Genomic DNA, 24481 nt, shown 5'->3' on the forward strand with positions numbered 1-24481 from the left:
TATTGTATTTTTTACTCCTCCACTACTTGTATTTGATGACTTCAGCTACCAGTTACATTGTTTATTTGTAGTAATACAAAATAGAATCCACAATTAAGATGTGATGTAGTTATATTTAGTTATTGTCATATGCACAACAATTACAGAGAAGCAGTGAATGAAAATCTGAATTACTAGAAAATCATTCAAGTAAAACAATCTAAGACAGAAGCGCAGAAGTTAAATATATGGATAAAATATAACTCATTTTATAAAATATATTTGTGGTGGTCACAAATATATATTCGATATAAATATCAGGTAAGACTTTAATCACAGCGTATTAAATAACTAAAGTATCCCCCTTAAAATGATGTACCAGTTAATGCATCAGTAAGTTAATACACATGAAATAGGCCTTTGTGCACCATGAGTACGTTTGGGTCTATAAGTATATTTTGATGCCATTACTTTAGTATAAAGTAAACCTTTGAATGCGGAACTTATGCTCGTATTTCTACATTGTAGTAATACTATTTTTTTCCTGATGTAAAAGCTAGTAGTACAGCACTGGAGCTCGTTGTGTGGAGGGGTAATATTTACATAAAAGCCTGACAGCGACATCCTTGTTTCCACTATTAGTTATCATTTGTCCGACAGACCCTGAATGCGCCATGAGCAGATGAGAACCAATAGCGCGCGACATCCTGCGAGGGAGAAGAAAAAAACGCTTCTGTTGAAAACGGAGACGTGAGGCGAAGCGGAGGGTAGAAACTCACCGGGTTAGGGGACAAAACGTCTACAACAAAAACCTCGAAAACCTGAATGAGAGAGCAAATATATCAAACCTCCAGCCTCTGAGTGAACAGACGTTTATCGGCCAGCGTGTCGCAGACAAGAAGCACAGATGGTGAGAGTGTGTTTTAATCGTCTGTTAGTGTCTGCAGCCTCCCTCCTCTCCTCTCTTCTTTTTGTGTGTGTGATGAGGTGATGATATCCGTCCACCGGCTAACGGGGCTAGCTAACCGGGAGCCGGCCGGTTGTATGTGGTCCGATTGTTGTGTGTAAATGCATTATTTAGATATTGGTTGTATCAAAGCAGGCTTTTGTGTTGAAATTGAGGATAATTTAAACGCCCCGTCGTGTTCCTCAGGAGCTAGCAGTGTTTTAACGTCTGTTAGTTAGTTAGCTTGCTGGCTAATTAACATCAAAGAGGATTTAAACTCACTGAATCATACATTTAACAAAAAAAAGACTCCATCTAATTTGTGGAGCCATATGTATAACGGATAATTAAATGAATTGCCCTCCCCTATTAGCCGGATTGTAAATTGATCTGTGGTTTTATATCATGTTACGTTATTTTTTATGTTTTTGTTTTGTTCGACCAGCAGTTAAAATTCCAATCCGGAGCAGATTAGTGTGTTTTTGTTGTTGTAAATCCATGTTGTAACTGGTTCCAACCTCTCCAGTGTTGCATTAAGGTATTTAGTACAGCAAGTACAGACAGTGAATTAGTCTGTAATTGGGATTTAACACCACGCACCCTCAAGAACATTGACACATAAACTAAAGTGGAAATCCAATTTTTGTATTAGTTAAACTTGGTTTAAATTCCGTTGCTATATCTATGGTGGAGGTGGGACGTTTACAGCACCCCTCTGATCATAAGATTTACCCAAATTTATATTATTGAGACATTCACATTTGTATCCTGGTTTTAAATTGTATTTTCGATATAACATTTTAGAGAGAAAATGGTGAATCCTGGTTATTCCCATCACCATATAGCTACATGTTCATAACTAATGAGGTTCCTGGTCATCTCTCTCAGCCACTCCTCTTTGTTCACACTGATCAGAAACCTTAACGAGGTCTTTACATGCCACAGATCCTCCAGCTAGCATATGCAGGTTTTCCCCAAAACGTATCCAGGTTTTATCCCAGTATAATGTGCTGGTATACTGCTTATGAACTCGCCTACAGCTGAGCGTCTGACTAACACCAAATGGATGAGCGAGTGGAATAAACCTCATCATTATATTTAAAACCCATGTTAGAAAACACGTGTTTCCCTCTTTGATACAAATCGGTTGCCTTGTGTTAGTGTTGTTGAGTCGTTTACAAACTACTCTGAGGTCTGGTAAAACCACTTAGCATCCATCCAGGGAACCACATTCACAAACAGCCTGTCATTATAGCCATGGCATATGGCGGGAAGGCTTAAGTAAGTATACGGTCATTTTCATTTCCTGCCACTGTCAGTGTGGGTCTGGCTAACTGTAGTTTTAGTCAGAGTTGACGGCACAGATTGACACGCTGCTCTGCCGGCTGCTTACCGTCAGTATTCTGGTGGATTTAAGAGAGAAAAGAAAAAAACAAATCATGCAGATTTAGACAAAGCACGTCGTACAAAGCGGCAGCGAGGACTAATACCATTTACTTTGTTTGACCATATGCTCTTTTGTCAAACAGTAACCATTAACGGCACACAAACCTGATTTGTTGGGCATGTCACAAGAGCCATATGTTGTTTTCCCTGCTGTCAGATGTGCAGAACAGTATTAAATGGGTCGCCAGCAGGCTAAAAACGGTCAGACTAACTGTTCCAATCATTTACTGTATCACAGTCAGGCGTTACTTTGAAAATGAGAACTATAGTCCGGGTGATGGTGTGAGCAAAAGGAACATAAAGCTTATCTCAGGCCTCTAAAAGGTGTAGAGGTCTCTCTGTGGGATTGAAGGCTTTTTCAGTGATACTATTTGTTGGCATTATGTTTGTATCGGCAGCTCTCTGCTGCTTGAAATCATTTGTGTGAATAGTTTCAGCAACAACAAGCACCTTCTCACATTGCAAAGCATCTCTGTGGCTTTCAGCGCTGCTCCAATGCAGGCTATCTGGTTTTGAAAGGACCTCAGGGCAGACCGGTTAGAGAGACTCGACGTGTAGGGTTTCCCCTCAGTGTCATCCGTCAACAGCAGCCACCCGAGGAGCCACATTTTGAAGTCTGCAGAGCTCAGTGGGAATCGACTCACTTGTGACTTCAATGATCTGCTTTTGATCTTTGGGAACTAACTACTTAAGGAGGACTTTGGTGGAGGAAAACAAGTCTAAAACGTTGAGTCCCTCGTCGACGACATCTGAGCTCGCAGTTAAGCGGCCTTCACTGTGTGATGTAAATTTAGTTTGATCGCAAAGCAAATATTTGCATGTGCATTTTCTTCTTTTTTTTTGAAGGCGGGACGGGGCATGTTTCCCTGAATTCCAGTCCTGGAGGAGCATTTGGTTGTGAAATGTCTCTCCCTGTTCTCCAGCGTGCGATAACATCTGATCAGAAGTAGCACTTCAGGCTGTTTCTTCTCTTCCTTCGGCAGCAGCAGCCTCGCTTTCTCAAGTCAACACAGGCTCCACGTCTTCAACACATTCTTTCACTGGTTTCCTTCTTTGCAATTTTAAGACGAAAATATAAACCGAGCAGCTGCTGCAGCTTACCGGCACCAGCCATTCGTTTTTATGAACATTGCAGGTTTGAACAACATTTTGGTTTAAGAAAAAAAAACCTGAGATTTATTCATTTGTTCTTTTGGAATAAACATTTAATTTGGCTTTCTGACTTTATTATTAGTATGTGATTTTACGAGATGTTTTAATTGGTGTATTAGGTAGATCTCTGACACAAATGGTAGAGAGAGGACCTGAGTACCGGTAGTTGTAATTGTGCCCTCGGGCAGCTTCTTTTCACACAATGTGAGGAGGGCTTTCTTCTTTAACAAAGTTAGACAGAACTTAAGGTTCTCCGAGTTGCTGACTACTAATTGATGAAGCTGCTTCTCTCTGTTTACTGTAATAATCTGAATATATTTATAGTATTGACTGGACATTTGAAGTTGAGCCATTTTGAAGCACTTTACAGACATAAACATGAACACACATTTAGATATATCACTTAAACGGTTTTATCCGGATCTGTACAGCCTCCCCAGACGGGAAGTGAAAAAACAAAGTGTCTGCCCATTGTGTCAGCTGACTAACGAGACATGCACTCAATGCGCTGTACCTCCAAGCAGAGAAAAGTGCCCCGTCACATACAGGAAGCTGAAAAAGGGAAGAGAACTAGTGGCTGATCAAACGCCCCGACGATGTGATCACTCTGCAGACCCGGTGTGAACCTCCATCTGCACTCTGAAGGATGTTTCATCCAACTTTCATCACAAGTGTCAAAACCTCAGCTAATACTTGAGTTTTTTTATGAATCCTCTCCCAATCTTGAGCTGGAGGTTTTTCGTTCTTCTTGCCAGGCATCTTTTCCACATAACCTGCTTCGTCTCTTCATGTGACAGAGTTATTGATGGAAAGCTGCTGAAGGCGAGCCTGTACGTCTGACCTGCAGCAGCTGATGTAGTTGTGGGATCAGTGCCCAGGCCTGCAGGTCCAGAAAGGTGTAATATTTCACTTTATATTGCACTAACACATGGTTTATGTTGCTAGTACTGGACTGGAAAATATTGCTTCCTGATGGATGCACTGTTTGGTTGTGTTTTGAAGTCCCAAACGATGATCACGTTTCTAAAAATAAGGGACGAGAGACAGAGTGGGAGCCTCGTTTTGGATTAATGACATAAGACATTTGTTAACATAGCGCCGGCCTGCCCTTCTAGGGGCCTGCTGCAGTGAATGCTGCACCACAGTGTGAATTCAGAGATGATGGAGTGTGAAGCAGGGAAGATCTGTCCAATTGTCTTGTGTCAATCAGCACTGGGAACAGGAAAAAGAGGAGTTACTTCTTCCCATTTGAACTCTTCGTGGGCATGTTGACCTTTCGCCCTCGTGATATTCTTCAGAGTTGTAACGGTTCTAAATGGCTGTGATGTACGTCAGCAGATAGCTCTCTAAACAGTCACGGCTCTGGTTTGTACTGGTTTGCCACCTGTTTGACTTTCCATAACAGAGAAGGACTTGCACACATTATTTTTGAGGTTGCTTTCTTACCTACATCCTATTGACATTTTGCTCCCCAGTCATGTGGGTGGTCTGCGGCCTCCGGGGGGCAGAAGGCAGTGGGGTTTGTGACAGTAATGCTGTGAATGTTTGACACGAAAAAGGCTAAACCCGAACTGGTCCTTCAAGCTCACTAAGGGACAAGTTCTTCAAGGAATAGCTGTTCACCAGCTGTGAAAGGTGTGTAGTTGAGATCAAAATGACGGCGGAGTTCAAAGATGGCCGCGGAGCGAGCAAAGACGCCGGAAAGTGAGGCGGTAGGAAGGGGGGGGGATTTAAGCAAGGGATCTGTGAGGTAAAGAGTTGAACTTTTGTCGCGAGAAGATTTCACCACTTGTGTGAAAGTGTTCTTTGTTTTCGGAAAGACGCAACTCTCCAGCTGCCGCCGGCTTCTCGCACACTGGTATGTCAAATTGCTTCACAGTTGAAACAGTGTTTGGCTGAGCAGATATCTAATTAACTACACGACAAAGCCTCTTTATTTACGTTTACATTGAACACCTTGTTCTGTGGTCATTTCCAGCCCCTCCACGTATTTGGTTCTCCTCTGTCTCTTTTATGAGCCAGTCAGGACTCTAGAGCTAATCTGTGAGTTGTGTGCCTCTCTTGTAGTTTATTCACTCTGCAGCTAAAGCATCCGTACAGAACTGGTAGTCGTCAGCATCTGTCATTTATTGGGATGAGAGTCGGGGAGGACTTCAGCTGCTTCCCTCACTGGGACTCTGCAAGACGGAGGAAGCCAGATGTGTCACATCAACTTCCTGCCACATTCGAGCTGATTGGTGGCAATTGAGACTCATGCACATATAAGGTAAAAGAAGACAAGATGGCACAAGCTCATCTGAATTCTTCCGGGAGGCCTGTGTATGTTCGGAATGCATGCCTACCCCCTAACATGGTAACTAATCTTGCTGCGTTGTTTTTGCCACAAAAAAAAGGAAAACACAACACTGGCGATACTTTGCCTTCACTCAGATCAGCTTTCCTTTTTTGGCTGCATTAAGTTCATGATTTCACATGTACAAATGAAGCCTAATATTTACCAGATTTTACTGTTCTTACAGCCTCCCGCTGACACAAACCTCTCCTACAAATGTTCTGTGAGAACTTTACACATTCGAAGTGTTGGATAACATCGAGGAGATCAAAACCATGTCGGCTCCTCAGCGCTGCTGCTGCAACAGGAAGTGGTCTTGCATGCAGTCTAACCGGCAACGTGTGAGCAAACCTGCTAGCTTAGCCTCAGCGCATTGAACTGAGCTCAAGAGGAGTCTGGGACGGAGAGGAGACGGTTGGGATGTGATTGCATCGACAGGAAGCTGCGTGGCCTCACTTAATGAGCCCATCGCTTCAAAAGCACGTCATGCGTTTCCCGTAAGTGCAGAAAACAGCCTCGCTGCTTTTTCCTGCTCTGTTAAGTGCTGCATGAAATTAAAAGGGTAAAAGTATCCATATAACTTGAGACGATATGCATTTGTCAACTGATCTCTGGTTGTGTTGGTCTTTGTATGCATGTGTATAGGTCTTTGTCAGCATTAGTCGTGTGCTTAATGCACACTGAACAGAGGATGTCTGTACACTGAGCTCCAATGTATTCATAACTATACCCTTCTTTTGAATGTCATTTTTCATGGCAAGTTAAACAAAAGTTTCGGATACAGGCCTGAATATACACACACACCAATCGGTGACATCGTTTTTTGGTCATTATGAAGTAGAAGTAAATTAGCTAAACTAGCCAAAACAGACACCCAGCTTCTCTGTCATTGTCTGGGAAATGTACTAAGTTACATTTAGATATCCTAACTACAGATACTGTGATTACATTTCTTCAAGTAAAAAAAAAAAAGAAAGAAAGAAGTGAAACACACTTTATCTCAACCTCTTTATGAGGAAGATGGCTGCACATTCACCATTTCCAGTCATTTCCATCACTGTGGTCGTGGACTCTTGGTGTATTCTGTCTACAAAGCAAGATATTTTGCAAGTCAAAGAGTAATGGACTTTGAAAAAAAAAAAAGGTGAGAATCAGCAGTTCTCTTATGATACCAAAGATCTCCTTCTCTTTGCAACTCTGACCCCCCACTCCACCTCCACCACTTCCTCCAGCTCCAGCCAAACTGCCTTACATAACGGGGCTTTAGCAAAGTCTGCAGTGGACTTTTCCCCCCTCGCCTAAACAGAGGCTGCCCTTCTTCCCCGCACACTCGCTTTTTCCCCCCGTGGCAGTTACTGTGTAACCGTCTGAATGTCTCTCTGTCTGATAATTATCCGCTTGAACTACCTGTTAGCGCTGCTTAAAGATGTGCCCGCCGCGCTCGTTGCTGTGCACTCGAGTAGGCAGACACAGTCATTACCACTGAGCAACTTCCTCCGGCTTGAGATGGTGCAACCGCAACCATCGGAGCGCCTCGGGGGGCCACAACGTGCAGGGAAATGTGGTGACATATGTTACAATGGCAGCCGGATCATTAAAGAGTACACCTACAAAATTGTGCAAGAAATGCCTCAGTACATTTATGGATGACAAAGTTAGAAAGAGGAATACTGTCGTGTTGTAGTCTCCCACCATTTGTAAGAGACTCGGTGTGATGTTTTCTGGTGAAGTTTCCGAACTGGATGTCTGGTTCGGAGGCTGTTCCGCTATGTTGACGGCAGCCCCATGTAGAGCGCCCCACAGCTCGGCTCACATGAGCAGACAGAAGGCACCTGATCCTCTCCCGGGGATGCAAAGAGACAGATGGCGCAAATAGAACGAGGGGGGGGATGGGCTTGACGATACGACACACTGGTAAAGGTAATAAGAGGACAGTGAAGAACACATTCTTCCACCCGTGTGACGTCAGTTGCTTGTAATCTCAAAGGACTCGACTGTGATTTCACCGAATATCTGTTGTTGCCAATTTAGAGCACAACAGGAGTCGTTACACACAATGTGACTACATTTGCTTCAAAGTTCTTTTCTTTTCTTATCCAGGACACCAGGAACACCACTGAAGAGAAACCTGTCCAGCGATCTAAGGTAAATATGTCTTTTCTTTCTCGTCCTTTAGATCTCAACAAAGACCAAAGGACGTCTTTTCCTGCATTCTTTGTGTCTTTTTGTAAACGCCAGCTTTCATCTCGGAGGATCATAGCCCTCTGTAACAAACCTGTATGTTCATGTGCTCAGTCCTTCAGCTTTAAGACCCAAAAGGAAGTGTGTTCATCATGTGAGAAAACGGTCTACCCGATGGAGAGATTGGTTGCCAACAACTTGGTCTTCCATTCATCATGCTTCTGCTGCAAGCACTGCAACGCCAAACTCAGGTGACTATCTGCATTGTTTTCCTCTGTGTGTACTTGACTTTCTCCTTTTTGGTTTGTATATAACTGCTTCATTCCCCTCTCTCTCTCTCTCCCTCCCACCTGCAGCCTTGGCACCTTTGCAGCTCTCCAAGGTGAATTTTACTGTAAACCCCACTTTCAGCAGCTGTTCAAAAGCAAAGGCAACTACGACGAGGGCTTCGGGCGCAAACAGCACAAAGAGCTCTGGACCTCCAAGGAGTCAGAGAATATAACGAAGACGGCATAATCCCGCCCGTGTCCCATCCCCGCCATGCCTCTTTCTTTTCCTCCCCCTAACACCTCCGACACATCACGACGAACACGCGCCTCATGTGCTGAGGCACTGTTTTAATCTCCCACGCGCTCACTCGCTATTTAAACGCCATCAGAACAGATACATGCACAAACAAACAGCGTGGAAATGACTGGCATGATCCATACCACTTACAAAAAAAAATATGATTTTTGTGGATATATTTTGGGTTCAATTTAATTGTGTTTTCTTCATTTTATTTTCCAATTTCCTGTTTGGAATTGGTAGTTGATTGTGACCAAAAGCCTTCTCTGTTATGGGGAGTGTAATAATAATATTGTCACATTTTTTCTTTTTGATTCTTTTTAATAATTTGCACCCTTTTATTTGTGTTAAATAAGTAACCCGTATGCTCAGGCACACATATCAGAGGGGTTACAGAGCATCCGTGTTTGGCAGTAGAGCATACACTCAGGATTTAAGAGATGGCATTACATCGTTTCACTCACTCTAGCAACACAACACACATCAGAATAACAGTCCTCGGTATTGTGACTTTGCTGTCAGACAGTTCTGTCGGTTTGTTAGGTTTCGTATATTTGAGGAACAAACAGGGTACAGAGTACTGTAAAAAAAAAAAAACGGCAACAGCTCACCTCTCGTGTTTTTATTTTTGTGTTGAGTTTAATTATTGTCCGCTTCATCCCACGGTATGTTCCTATTTTATTGACCACTGTGAGTCGTATCCTTGCATGTTGGGATAACTGGGTGTTAATAGCCTTATCTTATGACTGTATTGATCTGTTTGTGTTGTGACTGACTCGTTTCATTTGATGCATAGCGACTCACTTTTTAAAGGTTTTTAGAAGCACTTGAGTTTGGATTTGATGTCTCGGCATAAGTGGATACCTCCGGGCTTTTATTGATGGTTGACATTTTAATGAAATCCTCAGATTGTGTTTTGTATACTATCTGTACGTAGAGCTGTAGTTTGTGATTAGTGAACATTCCCCCACCGTACTGTACTCTAGTCTTTGCACATATGACCACACACGATCACCAGACGAGATAAACACAGGGAACCTGAGGCCTTGTCCTTTAACATTGTCAGTTGTCAGTTGTTCGGTCGTCTTGTGGTGATTTTTTTCCCTGCTGTATTTGAGTGTTCATATAGCTGGACAGTCTTTTTTTTGGGGGGGGGGGACGTAGACGGATCCAATCAGTGTCTTGAATATCCATCCCCCCCAGTCCCATCCTGTAAGCGTGGACAGGTTTCCTTTATACATGAATGCCTTCTTGTTCTCATCTCCTGTCTTATTAGCTCAATGCATCTTAGCACCTGGACCTATTTCTTATTAATATTGAACTTGCAGCAGGTTTGCTGAGGGAGGGTTTGTCACTGTATTGGTCCCCCTGTTGTGCTCCTGCATGCTGCATGCAAAAAAAGCAACCCTGGTGCAGAGCACCCCCTGCTGGACAACGTGTGACAGTAGTGTTTAGTGTGAGAGAAAGAAAAAGCTAGTCGCCCCTGAACTCAACATAGCCTTTTATTCAAAGTTTTTGAATAGGTTGCCTCGGTCCGCAGTGCAGATACTGCACTCCAGACACTTTTCTTTTGTTTTATTCCAACACCTAAGACAATATCTCCACATCTATATTTCAGTCTATTCAAAGAATGAGTCTAAAGCCATTCAAATATCTCGTTTTAGTAAATGTCTGAATACCACGGACACTTGACTGACACTTGAATGACACAAAGGTTTACTCATGCTGTGCAGAAGAGAAAGCTGAACTTGAACAGATGGATAAGTGCTTTTAAAGAGAAGCCTTAGAAACAAATAGCTGAACTTATCAAACAAGTCCTTTTGAGTGCACAGATCCCAACAAAGACATCTCCTGATTATGCCTTTTCAAGACAAGACCTGCTTAGTTTAGAGCCCCACTTTTTAACATAGGATTACTTTACTCAACCAGCAGACATTTTTTTTCCTATCTAACCACTTTTTATCCACAAAAAAATAATTTTAACTCTGTGTACATTGTATATATTTTTTTTCCTTTTTCAAAATCATCCTCTAAATCCCTGAGAAATATGCTTTAAAACCAAGAGTATTGTATCAAGAAATGCTGTCTTTGTCCTTCTCCGTAAGCAGTTCGCCAAGGTACAGCTGCAGAATCTGTGAATTGCAACTTGTAAGTGAAACGGGAGCAGACGAGGTACGCTAGACGCTGGTGCCGAGAGGCTCGGGTGAATGATTGCAGTGTGACGTCGTAAATGTTCAAACCCGTGAGTCATTTCATTTGTTGTGCTTATCTTGACGTGGACTTACTTTTCAATGCTGTTGTCATCGAGACGTCGTAAGTGTATGCGTCTTTGAAAAATGTATTCTGTACAGACATGACCTGTGGATTGAGGTGGCCTTACAGCAAAGGAAGCTTGAACTCGTTCTCCTCTATTCTCCCTTCTCTCTCTCTGTTGCTTAGTTGTGGTATGGAAGTGTAACATTTTGAAATGTAAGCGCCCCCCCCCCCTTTCTATGCCAATATACACAATCATTTTGTGCATTTTCTTTCTTTTTGTTTTTTACATGCTTTTGGAGAAAAAAATAAACCGCTGGTGTTGATTTAATGCAGTGGCTTTAGTGTGTTTATTGATGTTAAGATAGCGGAATCCTTGAATTCACTGGAGATTAATGAATGTCTTTCCTCAAGGATATCAAAATGTTTAGTTCTTGCATGGTTACATTACTATCTGTGTATTTCTACTTCTACTCCACTACAATTCAGAGGGAAATATTATTTGACGGCTTAAGTTATTTATTACTTTACAAATTAAGATGGTTACAGTTTCACAAATCAGAGGACTTGCTGCTTTTCTGTTGAATGATTTAAGTTTATTTCTAATAAACAAACATTGGTGTCACTTTGATCTCTGGGTAATTGTGACAGCATTGCTCACTATTTTATGAATTGTTTACCAACCAATCAATCGATTTAATGACAAAAATAGTCTGAAGATTAATCCCTAATGAAAACAATCATTGCTTGCAGTCCTATACTAAATCGTTCACAATGAACTCCAACTACTACAGTAAAATCCTGCTTTTACATTCATTAACGAGTAATAATAATCGAATGATATGCATCAGTCACAGGTACTTGTAGCTTTTTCCCCAGAGACAGACTGCTTAACCAATGATTTTGAGGGACTTTTTGAATCCTACTTTATACCTATACTCCACTACATTTCAGAGGCCTTTATTATCGCAACTACTACTACTTTACAGATTAATACAAAATATAATCAACAAATATGATATTATAGATTGAGCAACCCATCAGTATATAAAATTAGCTCTGCCTTTACCAACTGCAAAATGAACGTGATGTACACATTAATGCATCAATAGTTATAATCCAATATATTATTCTGAAATGTGATGCATAATGAATATTACTTTTGGTACTTGTATTATATGTTGACGCTAACACAGGTCTACTACTTGTAACAGTATTCCTACTCTGTGGTATTTGTACTTTTACTAAAGTGAGTGATCTGACTTCTTTCTCCACCACTTTTCTGCATCAATTAAGAGGCAAAAACCTGTGTTTAAGTGCACATTTAAAACCACGATTTTACTAACAGCTTTGAAGGCAGCACAGAAACGCGTCACAGCTAGTCCTTCCCCCACATTGTGCGCGCGCCTGCAGAAACAACAGCGCGCGTCCGGCAACTGCACGGCTTTTATTTAGATAGTTTATAACCAGACATCCCCCTGAGAATAAGCCCATGTTATTAGTACACACTTATGGACGACGGCAGAGTGAAGCACTTGGAGGACATGGACGCGGCTGTGGAGGACAGTTTTCACCACTTGTTGGAAGCTTAGAAGCGGGTTCCGGTGGCGATATTTTCTCTGTCAGGAAGTTTGACGTCCTCGGTTGAAGATTAGGAGCGTTTCTTACTTTGTTTTGGTTTTGGGGGTAAAGTTGTGAAAACCTCACTGACTCGCTGACTCTGAGAAAAGACATTAAAGTCAGTTTGTCTCTCACATGAATATAGGAACCAGAAGCTCTGCGAGGTTAAGTGCATAATAGGAACGTTATACTTATTGGGTTTTTTTCTGCTTGCGTCATTTTAGCCCGTTTTTGCGCTAAATCAAATTGCACTTTTTTTTAATAGGCCTTTGTGCATCATATATGCTTATGTTAATGAACATATCCAAGTTGGTATGCGACGTAGTTATATTCAAAAATAAAGATATCTGCAGTCTGGACTATTCTGGACTCCAACCTGGCAACACAGAGGAGGAAAATCTGCAAACTTAGCAGGAAGAGAGGCGATCAAAATCACGGAAATCGTTCATACTCATAAATGGATTTCATACAGGCCACACGGTTATTGTTGCACCTTGTTTGGTAGTTTTTGTGTCCCCGACATGCGAGCCTGAAAGCGTTGGTATCGTGTGTGTGTGTGTGTGTGTGTGTGTGACGAATGTGAAAATGTTTTGGAAATTTAAGTTTTCCAAAGACCCGCGGCTGGAGCGGAGCAGAGGTTTATCTTCGGGACACATCTGGAGCAGCCTGATGTAGGCTTGTTTTTCCCTCCATCGGAATATTGTCTCTGCAACACTCACAGCTGTCTGATGTGTTTTTACTCCCTGGACATTATCCGTTTGTTTTCCATTTTAAAAAAGACCAAATTACCTTGCGGGGTCAGCCCCGCCATGGGGACCCCACTCACGCGCTACCCGGTGTGTCGGTTTGACTGATGGGACGTGATCAACGGCTGGACCTACTGCGTCGTCCCAGCCGCGAGAAACCGGTGACCGTGGTTGGGTTGCACGCGGGAGAAGTCTTGTCCTGACCGAGGTCGTCAAAGGCGACAGGTGAGGGTTGTGCACGTGACAGGGATTACAGGTGTAAACTGAGTGGAATGTGCTGCATTCAGGTCGTGTGGGGTGAAATTGTACTGCGAGGTCTTTTCAATGCAACCCAGTAACAAGAACAAAGTATAACATAGTTTCCTTGTCGTGAAAAATATATATTTTGCCTATGTGTGCTGTACAAGACTCTCAAATGTATGACTCACAAAAGTCCTTTTTTGTTAAGTGTAAAAAACGTATAGACTTTAAATTACAGGTGTAATCATGCATGTACCTGAAGAGGCCTGTTTGACAGCTGTGTTTGCAATTACTGTTGTAAACAAACATACAACCGCATCAGGAAATATTGACAACATTAATGTAGTTGTTGTTTAGTGTTTGTCCACGCACTAAAGGAGCAAACACATTTGCACAAGTTAAAATCCGTACATGCAGTGAGGCATTGCTTTTAGTCTTTTCAAAGTGCAGTTCCAGTTATTCCCATGTTCCATGAATGCAGCTCCACATGCATGAGTACTACACAACAGTCTATGATTGAGTATAAGCAGCTAGCTTGCTAATGCAGGGAGACGACGACAAAAACCTGTTATCTGCTTATTACATAAAAGGGAATCAATTTAAATATGCCACAGTAACACTAGATTGTGAACTGTTGGATGTGTTCATGTGATTGTTTTGTGTTTATAGGGGAAGCACAGCGCATAAATACATGTGATTGTTATATACAATGGTATAGTTTTTGTGGTTGACACCTGTATAACCGGCAGGTATGGACCACAGATGGATTTTTATCTTCATGGACTTTTGAAATGTAAATTTGAAAGTATCTGTATGCATGTGTGTTCATTAAAACACTACAAAGGGCATTTGAAACTGCAGCCAAGGCAAGTGCCAGCGACTTGTCGAGATTGCAATATTTAAATGCGGTGAGTTACCCTAAACCCAAAACACATGTGCACCTGAAACAGGAGAGACATCGGGCCAGGAGATTTTTGCTGTGAAGCACTTAGTCCAGATGCATGACCGGCCAGAGACAGAGCAGGAGTCGTGGCTGGGAAAAACGGCCTCAGACTAAACACCTCTCAAAGCAGACAGAGAGGAGGGGGGGAGGAAAATCCATGTAAATCCTGCTAGTCCTGGAAATGTGATACAAGGAAAATAAAGCAGGGCACAGCTGACCGGAGTGGAAGAGCACAGCCTCCTCCTCCGTTGAATTCCCCACATTCCACCTGGGAGGTAATTAAAATCAAGAGAAGTAGGGAATGGACAGAGAGGCTCGTTGTTGTGTTGTTGACTTTCAACGACCCCTTGAAGTGCTCAAGTTGAGCTGTTCTCTCCAGATCCGGCGCATCTAAATGCTCTCTTTGTAGAACATGTGGTGGGTAGAGAGAGGAAATAATGGCTGTCCTCAAGTGACTGTACATCGAGCAACAACTAGTGGGGCGATTATATGGCCCGAGCATGAAGCTCAAAGGGGTTGAAGGACAACAGTATTTGGCAACGACTCCGTTGCGCAGGGGAACATGAAAGCGGCGGAAGCTTGAAAGCAACGTGGTAACGCTCCGACGACCACAGACGGACATGCCCGGCATTCCTGTGGGTGATTATTACCCAGAAATCCACAGAGTCAATGAGTTGCCCTCCGGTACCGATGCTGCCCATGTTTTCTTCTCAGACAGCCTTTCCCCACTGTGCAGAGATCGACCCTCAGGGATGGTTGCAACCTCCTCTGTGGGCCCCATCATCAGACTCTGCTCATCCCGGTCTCACCTACTGATCGATCTGATGTGCATGGGTGGATTTGCTGCAGTATATTTGTGGGCACTTGCTTTGTTAACGGTGGACTCTGGTTTATGTCTCTCTATTCCGTGACTTCTTAGAGCAGTCTGAGAGGCTAATCTTGTTTGCAGTGACTCAATATGGCCATATATATATATATATATATATATGTATATGGCTCATGGTCAGACCAAATATGTAGTTATTATCCTGGCACTCAAAACATATGCTGTAACCTAAAATTGCTTTACTTTTTAATTGAGAAAACTAAGTGGAGTTCTCATTTGTTGGATTAGTTCAAATCCAATGGTTTATTGGGACAAATTTTGGAGCAACCCTCTCCATCGAAGGAAATGCCTCAGTTTATAATGCTGTTGATGCCTCGTAATATTGCCCTGTTCACATCAACAATGGAGCTATAACACAGCGGAGTTATGTTTTTCTTTTGGTTTTTTTTGCAGCTCATGCAATCAAAGAGGTTTAAAGCTGGTAGATATTTAAAAAGTCCCTGTAGAAAACATTCTTCCCGTATGAACTGTGCCAGACTGATTGCTGCCAGTGCAGCTTGAATTTCAGCCGTTTCCAATTGTCTCTTCTTTCTCACGGGCAAAAACACACAACACACACACACACGCACACACTGCACACTTTCTCATTCACTCAGGGTTCACTCAGTCAGGCAAAGCTTTAGGTATGTATTCTGCAGGCTTAGGTTTCATGTTTTTTACATGCCTGCAAGGAATTATGTGCTGTGCATGAATAATAGGTTCTCTGATTGATGTCACATTAAAACCATGTAATGTAATTACCTAGATACCATATATAATAAGAGTGCGGTGCAGCCACTTTGTCATCTAAGTACTGTTCACCACCGAGGTGATGTTTTATTGGCTGAGGCACTTATCCTTGCATACTGACAAGTTTTGTTAGACTGGCTAATAACCTTTTGTCCTGTGTCATCTCCTGTCTGACTCTATGACTCACATCCTTCTGCTCTGTCTCCAAGCAAAGTATTATGAGCAAAAACAGTGCCACGCTTTCTCTTTTTAACTAATTGATTTCTGTGTTTATCACTACAGGCTGTGTGGGTGGGTTGGCACAACACGGACAAGTTTCTGAAGACTGGTTTGTAGGCCGCGTACGCAAACCTCGCCACGATGAGTAAGTCCTCTAAATTCTGATGTCAGACAGACATTTAGTGCATGGCTTCCTCACAGCATGAGATAAAAACAGACACACACACACTCGCAACAAACACCATCCCTGAGGCCAAGCTCTGTGCGAGCTGCTTCTCCAGACGCTGTCGAATGAAGGATTGGTTTTCGGCGTTCTGTAGATGGGGGTCTGGTTCTCTCCGCTGCTCGGGGCTGTGTGATGTCTGTCCAAGCTACACAAGGAGAATATTTTCTCTTCCCGAGCTAGTCCAGCCAAGGCAGAGCTTGCCCTGAGATCAAACATGGGAATAGGCATATCAAAAACACTGCAGTCCTTGCCTGCCTCTAATACCCTGCCACAGGATTAGTCTCAATATGGATGTAGTTTAAAATGCCTGATTAATATTCTGCACACACCTTTTCGTGCAGAACAGAGTGCAAAGGGCTCAATTTGCTATTTTTTTCTGTCATACACACGCACACCAAGGGCATTCATTATGAAATCCGCACTCTTAATTGTGTATTTTTCCCAACCCGCTGTACTTTGCAGATGAGAGGCAGGCTCTCCACTCTATCATGAAAGACCTGGTCGCCCTCCAGATGACTCGCCGCCAGCCCGTGTTGTCGTACGACAGCAGCAAACCCAAGACGCCGGCCCGGCCCAACAGACAGGTGCGGTATAGCTGTACATCTTAACATCTGAGAAGATGGTTTAGATTAAACCTCAGTTGTTTCCTGTGAAGATGGAAGTTTATTTTGAAAAGACAGTACGCATGTAACAAGCGAAAACAGACTCATGCTGCTGGACTTTTGCAGGAAAAACGCACGAAAAGTGAGGAGTAATATTTCGTAAGATATCAATAAAACGGGGATGAATTTATATCATTGTATAAAGAGAGTGACATGAGAAGATCAATCTTAAAAGTTAAATCAGCTATAATCGCTCTTTTAAAGTGATTAGTGACTCGTCTAAAACATTTAAAAAAGGAATAACTTCAATATAATCATTCTATACACTGTAGCTTCTTTACATTCTATTAGAATGTAAAGAAGCTACAGTGTTGCATTTTCTTTTCTTCCCACAAGAACGTCATTTTGTCAGGTTGATAAAAAAATGTCACTTTAGTTCCTGACATTATTGTTACTTAGAAGCTTTCGGCTCGTACAAAGTCGTCCTCACAAACCAGGATTGACAGCCAGAAATAGTGGAAATGTTATTTGTTATTATAAGTCAGAATACGGAGTTGCAATCCAATAGCCTTATATTGTGAGCTGTATCTCAAACATCTTGGTCCCATGCATGAATCCTCACTATCCATTTGCACACAGTTGTATCACTGTGGGGGAAAAGTAAACACTAAAGCTGATATTTGCTCCAAAATTAAGCAGTTAACAGTGTTTACTGTTTAGCATGAATTACCCTAAATTTAGAAGTCAGGAGGGCCTTGGATTCTAACAAAATAGTGTTTTTCTTCAATCGACCATACAATTCTAATTTTGGACCACCGCTGTAATAAAAAAAAACCTGTAATTGGATCTCGCCCATGCAAGTATATTCTTGCTTCTTAGTATTTTACCTCGGCCACCCAGTTAGCTAATTTAGCATAATGAGAGACATATTACCAAGATCGCCACCCGCAAATGTATGAAATCCAGTTATATTCAACTTCTTCTCTATAAATACATTCTGCCTGTGTGACCAGTCGCCCACCCACCCTCGCTTTTTACCGCAGCGGCCTGCAGCCACAGAGAATAGCCAAATCAGACAACTCGTGTGCAATGTAGTGTTTGCTTAAAACCACAGATTGTCCCCCTGGGAAGGACAGTCTCCACCATTTTCCCAGCTCAATAAGTTAAGTTGTGGAAGTGGGGTTTTTTTCACAAATGATGTAGCAATTGAGGAAGTACAGAATGACATGTTTTACCAGCGAACAACCTTTGTGTAAGGCCAATAAGTGAAGGCAGTGCATGTGCAAGTCTTTTTCATCTTTACGTACCTTTAGTTATCAGCACAGCCTTTCTAACTGCACTCCTCCTGTCGGCTTTGACCTCCCTGTTTCTGTTTGCTCTCAGGACGATGTCAGGATAAAGTTTGAGTTCTCAGGAGAGCGGAGGTGAGTTTTCCCTTTTGGCCTTTTTTTTTCATGCATGTTGCATCTGTGTAGGCAATTTACATGCATACATGTGTACATCTCTCTACCTCTACCCAAGTGAGAAAGAGAGAACACTCACACCGAGACGTAAGCACATTCACTCAGGCATGCTGTTCTTGTCACATGTTCCAGTTCAAGAGAGAGAGCACATCTCAGACTCCACAGCAGCACTTATTTCAGACTGGTATGTGAGCTGGAGAATGGAGGAGGAAAAGATGGTGGTTAGCCTGTGGCTGCCAGCGCACACCACAAATATGCAAAGGTGTACTTAGAGGAATCTGCACGCACTACAAACAGCCGCTCGTGTGTGTTTTGCTTGCACAAATGTGAATGAGAGTCAAAAGCAGTTTCCCTCAGCAGCCGGTACAGATCTTTTCATAATCTGTCTGTCTCTGTGTGATTTCTTTGCTTTCTTTACGTGTAGGATTCTGGTGTTTGGACGGCCTGTGCAGTTCGAGGAAGTCCAGCAGAAAGTCACGACTGTCTTTGGCCAGCAGCTAGACCTGCATTATATGAACAATGAGGTGAGTGATGCATCGATCATCAACAGAAGTTGCTGATTCACGTTGTATCAGCCGTCTCATGGACTAATTGGCCTTTGCATGCTTGTGAATCTTGATACGCGTTTGTTCATATATATATATATTATTGATTTTTGTATCCTCGTAGTTGTCCATCCCTCTGCGAGGTCAGGATGACCTGGACACGGCGATCGACCTGCTGGACCGAAGCTCCAACATGAAGAGCATCAGGATCCTGCTGCTCACTCAGGAGCACAGCAATGTGAGACGCACACCAACATATTGGGCGTGCGTTCGCAGCGTACCATTGCACAACTGGCATTTCTTCACCGTACAGCGGTGTTGTGCAAAATCAAAGTTCCTCATTACAGTGACATTACACTAGCTGGGTTGCTGACGTGAAGCGGTTGTTTCAGTGTGCGGGTAAAGCCTTCTTTTAACCTTGTCTTCCCTTCCTTGTTCCAACTGCAGGCCTCCTCCCCCTCCCACCACATTCCGTGTAAGCAGGTGAGGATTAAGTCCTCCCAGTCCACTGGAGACGTTAGCGCGGCGTACCAGTCCTCCGAGCCCAGGGGGCGCCACCTGTCTACTGGTACATATCTTCAACTGTCATTCAAACTTCTCTGTAGTCTTATCCAGAACAAAACGGTTCACACACTGATTCAAAGGAGGAAATTTAGACTTTGTATTTTTCTCAGAAGCGTATGAATGTTTTGTTAATATTCTGTCACGGGTAGCTGTCACGTCGTCGTGCTGTCGCCACTTCTTTTTTACGACCTTGATTTCCCCGTCTGTCTAGTTCTCTCTCTCGCTCTCTCTCTCTCTGTGTGGCTGATCTTTCTTTGGCTTCCCCTTTTAGCAATGGCTCCACTTCCTTTTCCTGTTCAACATCACTAGACGATAGACTGGACAGCAGCCAATCAGATTACAGAATGCTATTAGTGTGGCGGACCAGTGGCCTGGTTTAGGATGAAGTGGCTGCAGGAGGGCCATGAATGTTAAAGCCCGCTCTCTGTCAATACACATGAACAGGGCCATTTTAAAAGAAATATGGAAAGCATTTTTTCCAACAATATTATCATCACAACCGATGACCTCAGGCCTGTTGTTTTTTATTGTTATTACTCACATGTCTGATGTTTCTTTTATGCTCATAACTTCCGTCTAATCCCAGGTTCTCAGAACACGGGGCGTAGCTCGCCGCCTCCTGGTTACGTGCCCGAACGCCAGCAGAGGATCGCTCGCCAAGGTTCATACACCAGCATAAACAGTGAGGGGGAGTTCATCCCTGAGACCAGCGATCAGTGTGTGAGTCATTGCTTCACTAGTAATGGGGAAAATCCACCTTAAAGTACAAAAATCTTATGATGTGTTTGTTTATGACGAGTCCTTGAAGTTCGAATCAAGACCTTTTCTGATCTCTGAATTGTTTTGCTCATTAATTGAAGTCTTATTGACGTTATTAAAGTATCTTTTAGGAACGGTAAGTGCCAAGAAATGAAACTAATTTGGGAGCAAAAGGTTTAACATCAGTAAGTTGTGAGAGTTGTCCAACTACACATTGCCAGCGTAGCCGTTTTATAAAAAAGGAAAAAAAATGGGCTCATGCTCCCAAAGTTTTCAAACATAAATTCTGTTTTTGGATGGATTTTTCTTTCTGAAATGTGTGTACACAAAGAAGATGTGCATACACACCGCTTATTTTCCATTTTCCCCTGACAGGTGCTGGATCCCTGGAGCAGTGCCGAAAACTCAGTCTCTGGAAGCTGCCAGTCTCTGGACAGCAACTCAGACAGGTGAGGAGTAAAGTCTGCCCGACAGAAACTCACTACGCATTACATGTTTGATTATATTTCCGTTGCATTCCCATGATTGGTGTTTGCTAAATAACAAAAAAACAACAACTGCAACCTGTTTTATGTCAACACCCACATGAAGTATCTCAACATCTCTCACTCTTCTTCCTTCCTTCTCTTTCACAGCCCTTCACTGAGGAAGTCTCGCATGCACAGAGCCAAGAGTTACCCTGATAACCGCCAGGAGTGCTCAGGTGAGAGCAGCTACAAGAACAGCTCCTTCTAACAACCTCGTCCATGTCCCACATCGTACGGGCCAAAGCATTGTGACAGCCTCTTATCAACTTCCTTTAAACCATCATGGACGCCGTGGTGGAATATTTCTATAGACTGGCTGCAAGTTGTGAGAGATGCGTTAAAGTTTGGGTTCACAACAAACTAAACAATGCATATATCAACCAAAAACATCAAATACTAGTCTGTTTGAATTACAGAGTAATCCTGCTGACCTTTGACCTTTGGGTATTTCAGACCGGGAAAACCATGTGTATGACAGGGTAGCAGGGAAAGGAGGCACCTTCCCTCGTAGGTACCATGTCTCCCTGCATCACAAGGACCACAGTGAAGGTAAGACGATCCGCATCTTATCAACTATGTGACTTATTTCTCATGATCTCACTTCTTAATCTCTCCTGTTCGTCATGTGACATTCAACCTCAGCCCGCCTTTCTCCTGCCCCCCTCCTCCTCCTCCTCCTCCAGGCCGTCGGACGTTCCCGCGGATCCGTCGCCCCCAGGGGAACCTGTTCACTCTGGTGCCGTCGCGCCGGTCGCTCAATGGCAGCGAGGATAGCGTGGGCAGCTGGCAGCTGGTCGACGCTCACGGCAGGCTCCGTCCCCAAGATCGTTCTGTCGCGCATAAGTGTGAGTGTTGATCGACAATAACTCGACACGAAATGTCCTTTTGAAAATACGCTTTTTAGGATGACTTGAATTCTTAAGAGATATAAATAACGGATACACTGCGCCGGGTTCAAGGGCCGGTACAGATGCTTGTGTCTTGTAATCAAGGTTTCCACCAGAATTTACTTTTAGCAGGATGAAAAAACCTTTACCTTTTGTAAACTGTACCACATGAATTGCTGTTTTTTTTTGTGTTTTTCTCAGCCCCCAGTGCTCCGATGACGTGGCGGCGGGGGAAGCTTCTGGGCCAGGGAGCGTTTGGTCGGGTTTACCTGTGTTACGATGTGGATACTGGGAGGGAACTGGCTGCCAAGCAGGTCCAGTTTGATCCTGAGAGTCCTGAGACCAGCAAGGTGAGGCACTAACACGGATAAAGTCTGCTTTCCTGACATGTCGCTACTTCTTGGTGCACATTAATTAGTCTGCTGCTTTTGTCAGGAAATAGTGTCATTTCCTCTTTACTTATATCAGTCATGGATGTTGACGTTACAGTCTTTTGAAAAACCAAACCACAGTGTGTTGATTAATAACAAATCTGCAACTCTGCACTACTGCCCAACTGTAAAAGCACAAAGAATGACCTCATATGTTGTGCATATTAATCGGTCCATCATGCTGGAACGTAGATAATTAGCATTACTCAGCATTTGATGAATCAATCCGCTATTTAAGTTCCGTGGTCTGAGGCCACGTGTTAAGCCGCACACACTTTATTTTATCCCCTGCCACATAAACAAAAGAATTACTCTGCAGGAAAGAGATTCAGAACTCAAGAAGTGGAATGTAGTGAAGAGGTTCCCCCCCCCCCCCCCCTCTTTGCAATTTCAATGTCTTTTCCTGTCTTCCACAGAGAAAACATGCACTGTCACTTCCTGTGTCTGGAAGAAGCCGAGTGTTGTGGGGGGAGCGGTGGCGGGTCAGCATTGCCTTGGCCTCCCATCACCTCTTCGCACCCCTCCCCCAAGCCTGTGTCACTTGTTTCTATTAAACTGGGACTCGGGGATCACTTTTACTGCCCACTGTCTCCCGCTATGTCGTGGCCTCCTTCTCCGAAGTAAACACAGGAACTTCTTTTTGGGGAACTGTGCTGTCGGCGTTCATTTGCTCCGTGCTTTTAGGTTTCGCTTTTGGCAGACTTCACATGCAGCCATAAATCGCTGTGTTTATCGTCACATTTGTTTGTCATCAGTGGTAACAGATATGACGGAGCCTCAGTGGCTCCGCCGTGTCCACAAAACGCATTTTGTTTACGTGTGAAAACAGTAAATCAACAGAGACGCATTGTTCAGAAAGGACAGCTTTTATCTGATGTCTGAGCGGTTGTTTGAGTGCTCAGTGTGTCAATTCCCTGCTTCTCTTTGTTATCCGCACAGGAGGTCAGCGCTTTGGAGTGTGAAATCCAGCTGCTGAAGAATCTGCATCACGAGCGTATTGTTCAGTATTACGGCTGTCTGAGGGACCACAATGAGAAGACTCTCACTATTTTCATGGAGTACATGCCGGGGGTGAGTCCCAGCGACTTTCAACGTCACAGCTTCAGTTCCGTAACCTCAGTCTTTGTGATCGGTCCAATTGCATGAGTCACATAAGACACAAGGAGGGCAAAGTACAACAATCAGTTCTCGTGACTGAACATTTTGATTTGCTATAAAGTTGGTGATTTAGGAAGTGTTCATTGGCGACTGTGGCTAAGTGGAGAGCAGGGCCGTCCTTCAATCAGAGGATCGGCGGTTCGATCCCCGGCTCTGCTCGTCGCATGTCGATGTGTCCTTGAGCAAGACACTTAACCCCAAAATTGCTCCCATAGCTGTGCCTACGGTGTGTAGATAGAATCTAAATTGTGAGTCGCTTTGGATAAAAGCGTCTGCTAAATTAATGTAATGTAATTCAGAAGTATGGTGGGGCATGTTTCCTCTATCACTTCCCCTGAATTTAGGTTTATATCGTCAAATACTTTTTTTATTTTCAACCGCAGGACTTTTTCCAGTCTAAGAAACAAGGGAGATAAAGAGACAGTGATCCTTCATCAGTCTAACTTGCCTTTATCCCTGAAGATACCAACACAAATGCAATATTTTTTATTTGAGTTCCTTTCTGGGACTAAAGGCCCTTTACATTACATCGCCCATACTTTGAATGCATAACACAAATATTTCAGGTGCCAGATAACTTTAACTTCACTCCCTCTGTTCTGGGCTTCAGACCTTCAGTGATGCGGTAGATTGGTGGGCTGTGTGTTGTTGTGTAAAGCACATGTGTTTTTTTCTCTGTCAGGGTTCAGTCAAAGACCAGCTGAAGGCCTACGGGGCACTGACAGAAAACGTGACCCGGAAGTACACGAGACAGATCCTGGAGGGCATGTCCTATCTGCACAGCAACATGATCGTACACAGAGACATCAAAGGTAGTCCCGTTCAACCGCAGAGGCTTGAGCATTGCACTGTTCACTGTTTAAATACATAGAGATGTTTGGGTCATCGGTGAGTTGAAATATTGACACGCTTCATGTCAACTCAGGTGCCAACATCCTGCGGGATTCAGCGGGCAACGTGAAGCTCGGGGACTTCGGTGCCAGCAAGAGGCTGCAGACCATCTGCATGTCTGGAACCGGCATCCGCTCTGTGACTGGCACCCCCTACTGGATGAGCCCGGAGGTGATCAGTGGAGAGGGC

The 24481-nt window shown here is 43.4% G+C and overlaps 2 protein-coding genes across 2 annotated transcripts in view; both read left to right on the forward strand.

Annotated features, from left to right (window-relative positions):
* Window positions 1-735: 735 nt before the first annotated feature.
* limd2 (LIM domain containing 2) lies at window positions 736-11187 on the forward strand. The gene is made up of 4 exons (XM_079281101.1): window positions 736-889; window positions 7956-8000; window positions 8151-8287; window positions 8393-11187. The coding sequence occupies exons 1-4, from the start codon at window positions 887-889 to the stop codon at window positions 8550-8552; spliced, it is 345 nt and encodes a 114-aa protein (XP_079137227.1). The 5' UTR covers window positions 736-886; the 3' UTR covers window positions 8553-11187.
* A 1189-nt stretch (window positions 11188-12376) lies between these two features.
* Window positions 12377-24481, forward strand: part of map3k3 (mitogen-activated protein kinase kinase kinase 3) — a 15009-nt gene continuing 2904 nt past the window's right edge. The window contains exons 1-16 of the mRNA XM_079281091.1: window positions 12377-13447; window positions 16303-16384; window positions 16928-17049; window positions 18451-18491; window positions 18955-19054; window positions 19200-19313; window positions 19523-19643; window positions 20226-20359; window positions 20774-20847; window positions 21034-21101; window positions 21379-21474; window positions 21609-21770; window positions 22014-22162; window positions 23183-23314; window positions 24084-24213; window positions 24327-24481. The exon at window positions 24327-24481 is cut by the window's right edge and continues 23 nt beyond it. Of these exons, the coding sequence (XP_079137217.1) occupies window positions 16381-16384; window positions 16928-17049; window positions 18451-18491; window positions 18955-19054; window positions 19200-19313; window positions 19523-19643; window positions 20226-20359; window positions 20774-20847; window positions 21034-21101; window positions 21379-21474; window positions 21609-21770; window positions 22014-22162; window positions 23183-23314; window positions 24084-24213; window positions 24327-24481 (1602 nt within the window). The 5' untranslated portion in view covers window positions 12377-13447; window positions 16303-16380. The remainder of the gene's footprint in view (window positions 13448-16302; window positions 16385-16927; window positions 17050-18450; window positions 18492-18954; window positions 19055-19199; window positions 19314-19522; window positions 19644-20225; window positions 20360-20773; window positions 20848-21033; window positions 21102-21378; window positions 21475-21608; window positions 21771-22013; window positions 22163-23182; window positions 23315-24083; window positions 24214-24326) is intronic.

The sequence above is a fragment of the Melanostigma gelatinosum genome, assembly GCF_949748355.1.
Source record: "Melanostigma gelatinosum genome assembly, chromosome: 13".
NCBI classification, from domain to species: Eukaryota; Metazoa; Chordata; class Actinopteri; order Perciformes; family Zoarcidae; genus Melanostigma; species Melanostigma gelatinosum.

What these genes read in the sequence shown, in the direction of transcription:
- limd2 (XM_079281101.1), top strand. An exon ending in AACCTGTCCAGCGATCTAAG is followed by an intron (nt 8,001 to 8,150) that starts GTAAATATGTCT and finishes TCATGTGCTCAG; the next exon opens with TCCTTCAGCTTTAAGACCCA. An exon ending in CACTGCAACGCCAAACTCAG is followed by an intron (nt 8,288 to 8,392) that starts GTGACTATCTGC and finishes TCCCACCTGCAG; the next exon opens with CCTTGGCACCTTTGCAGCTC.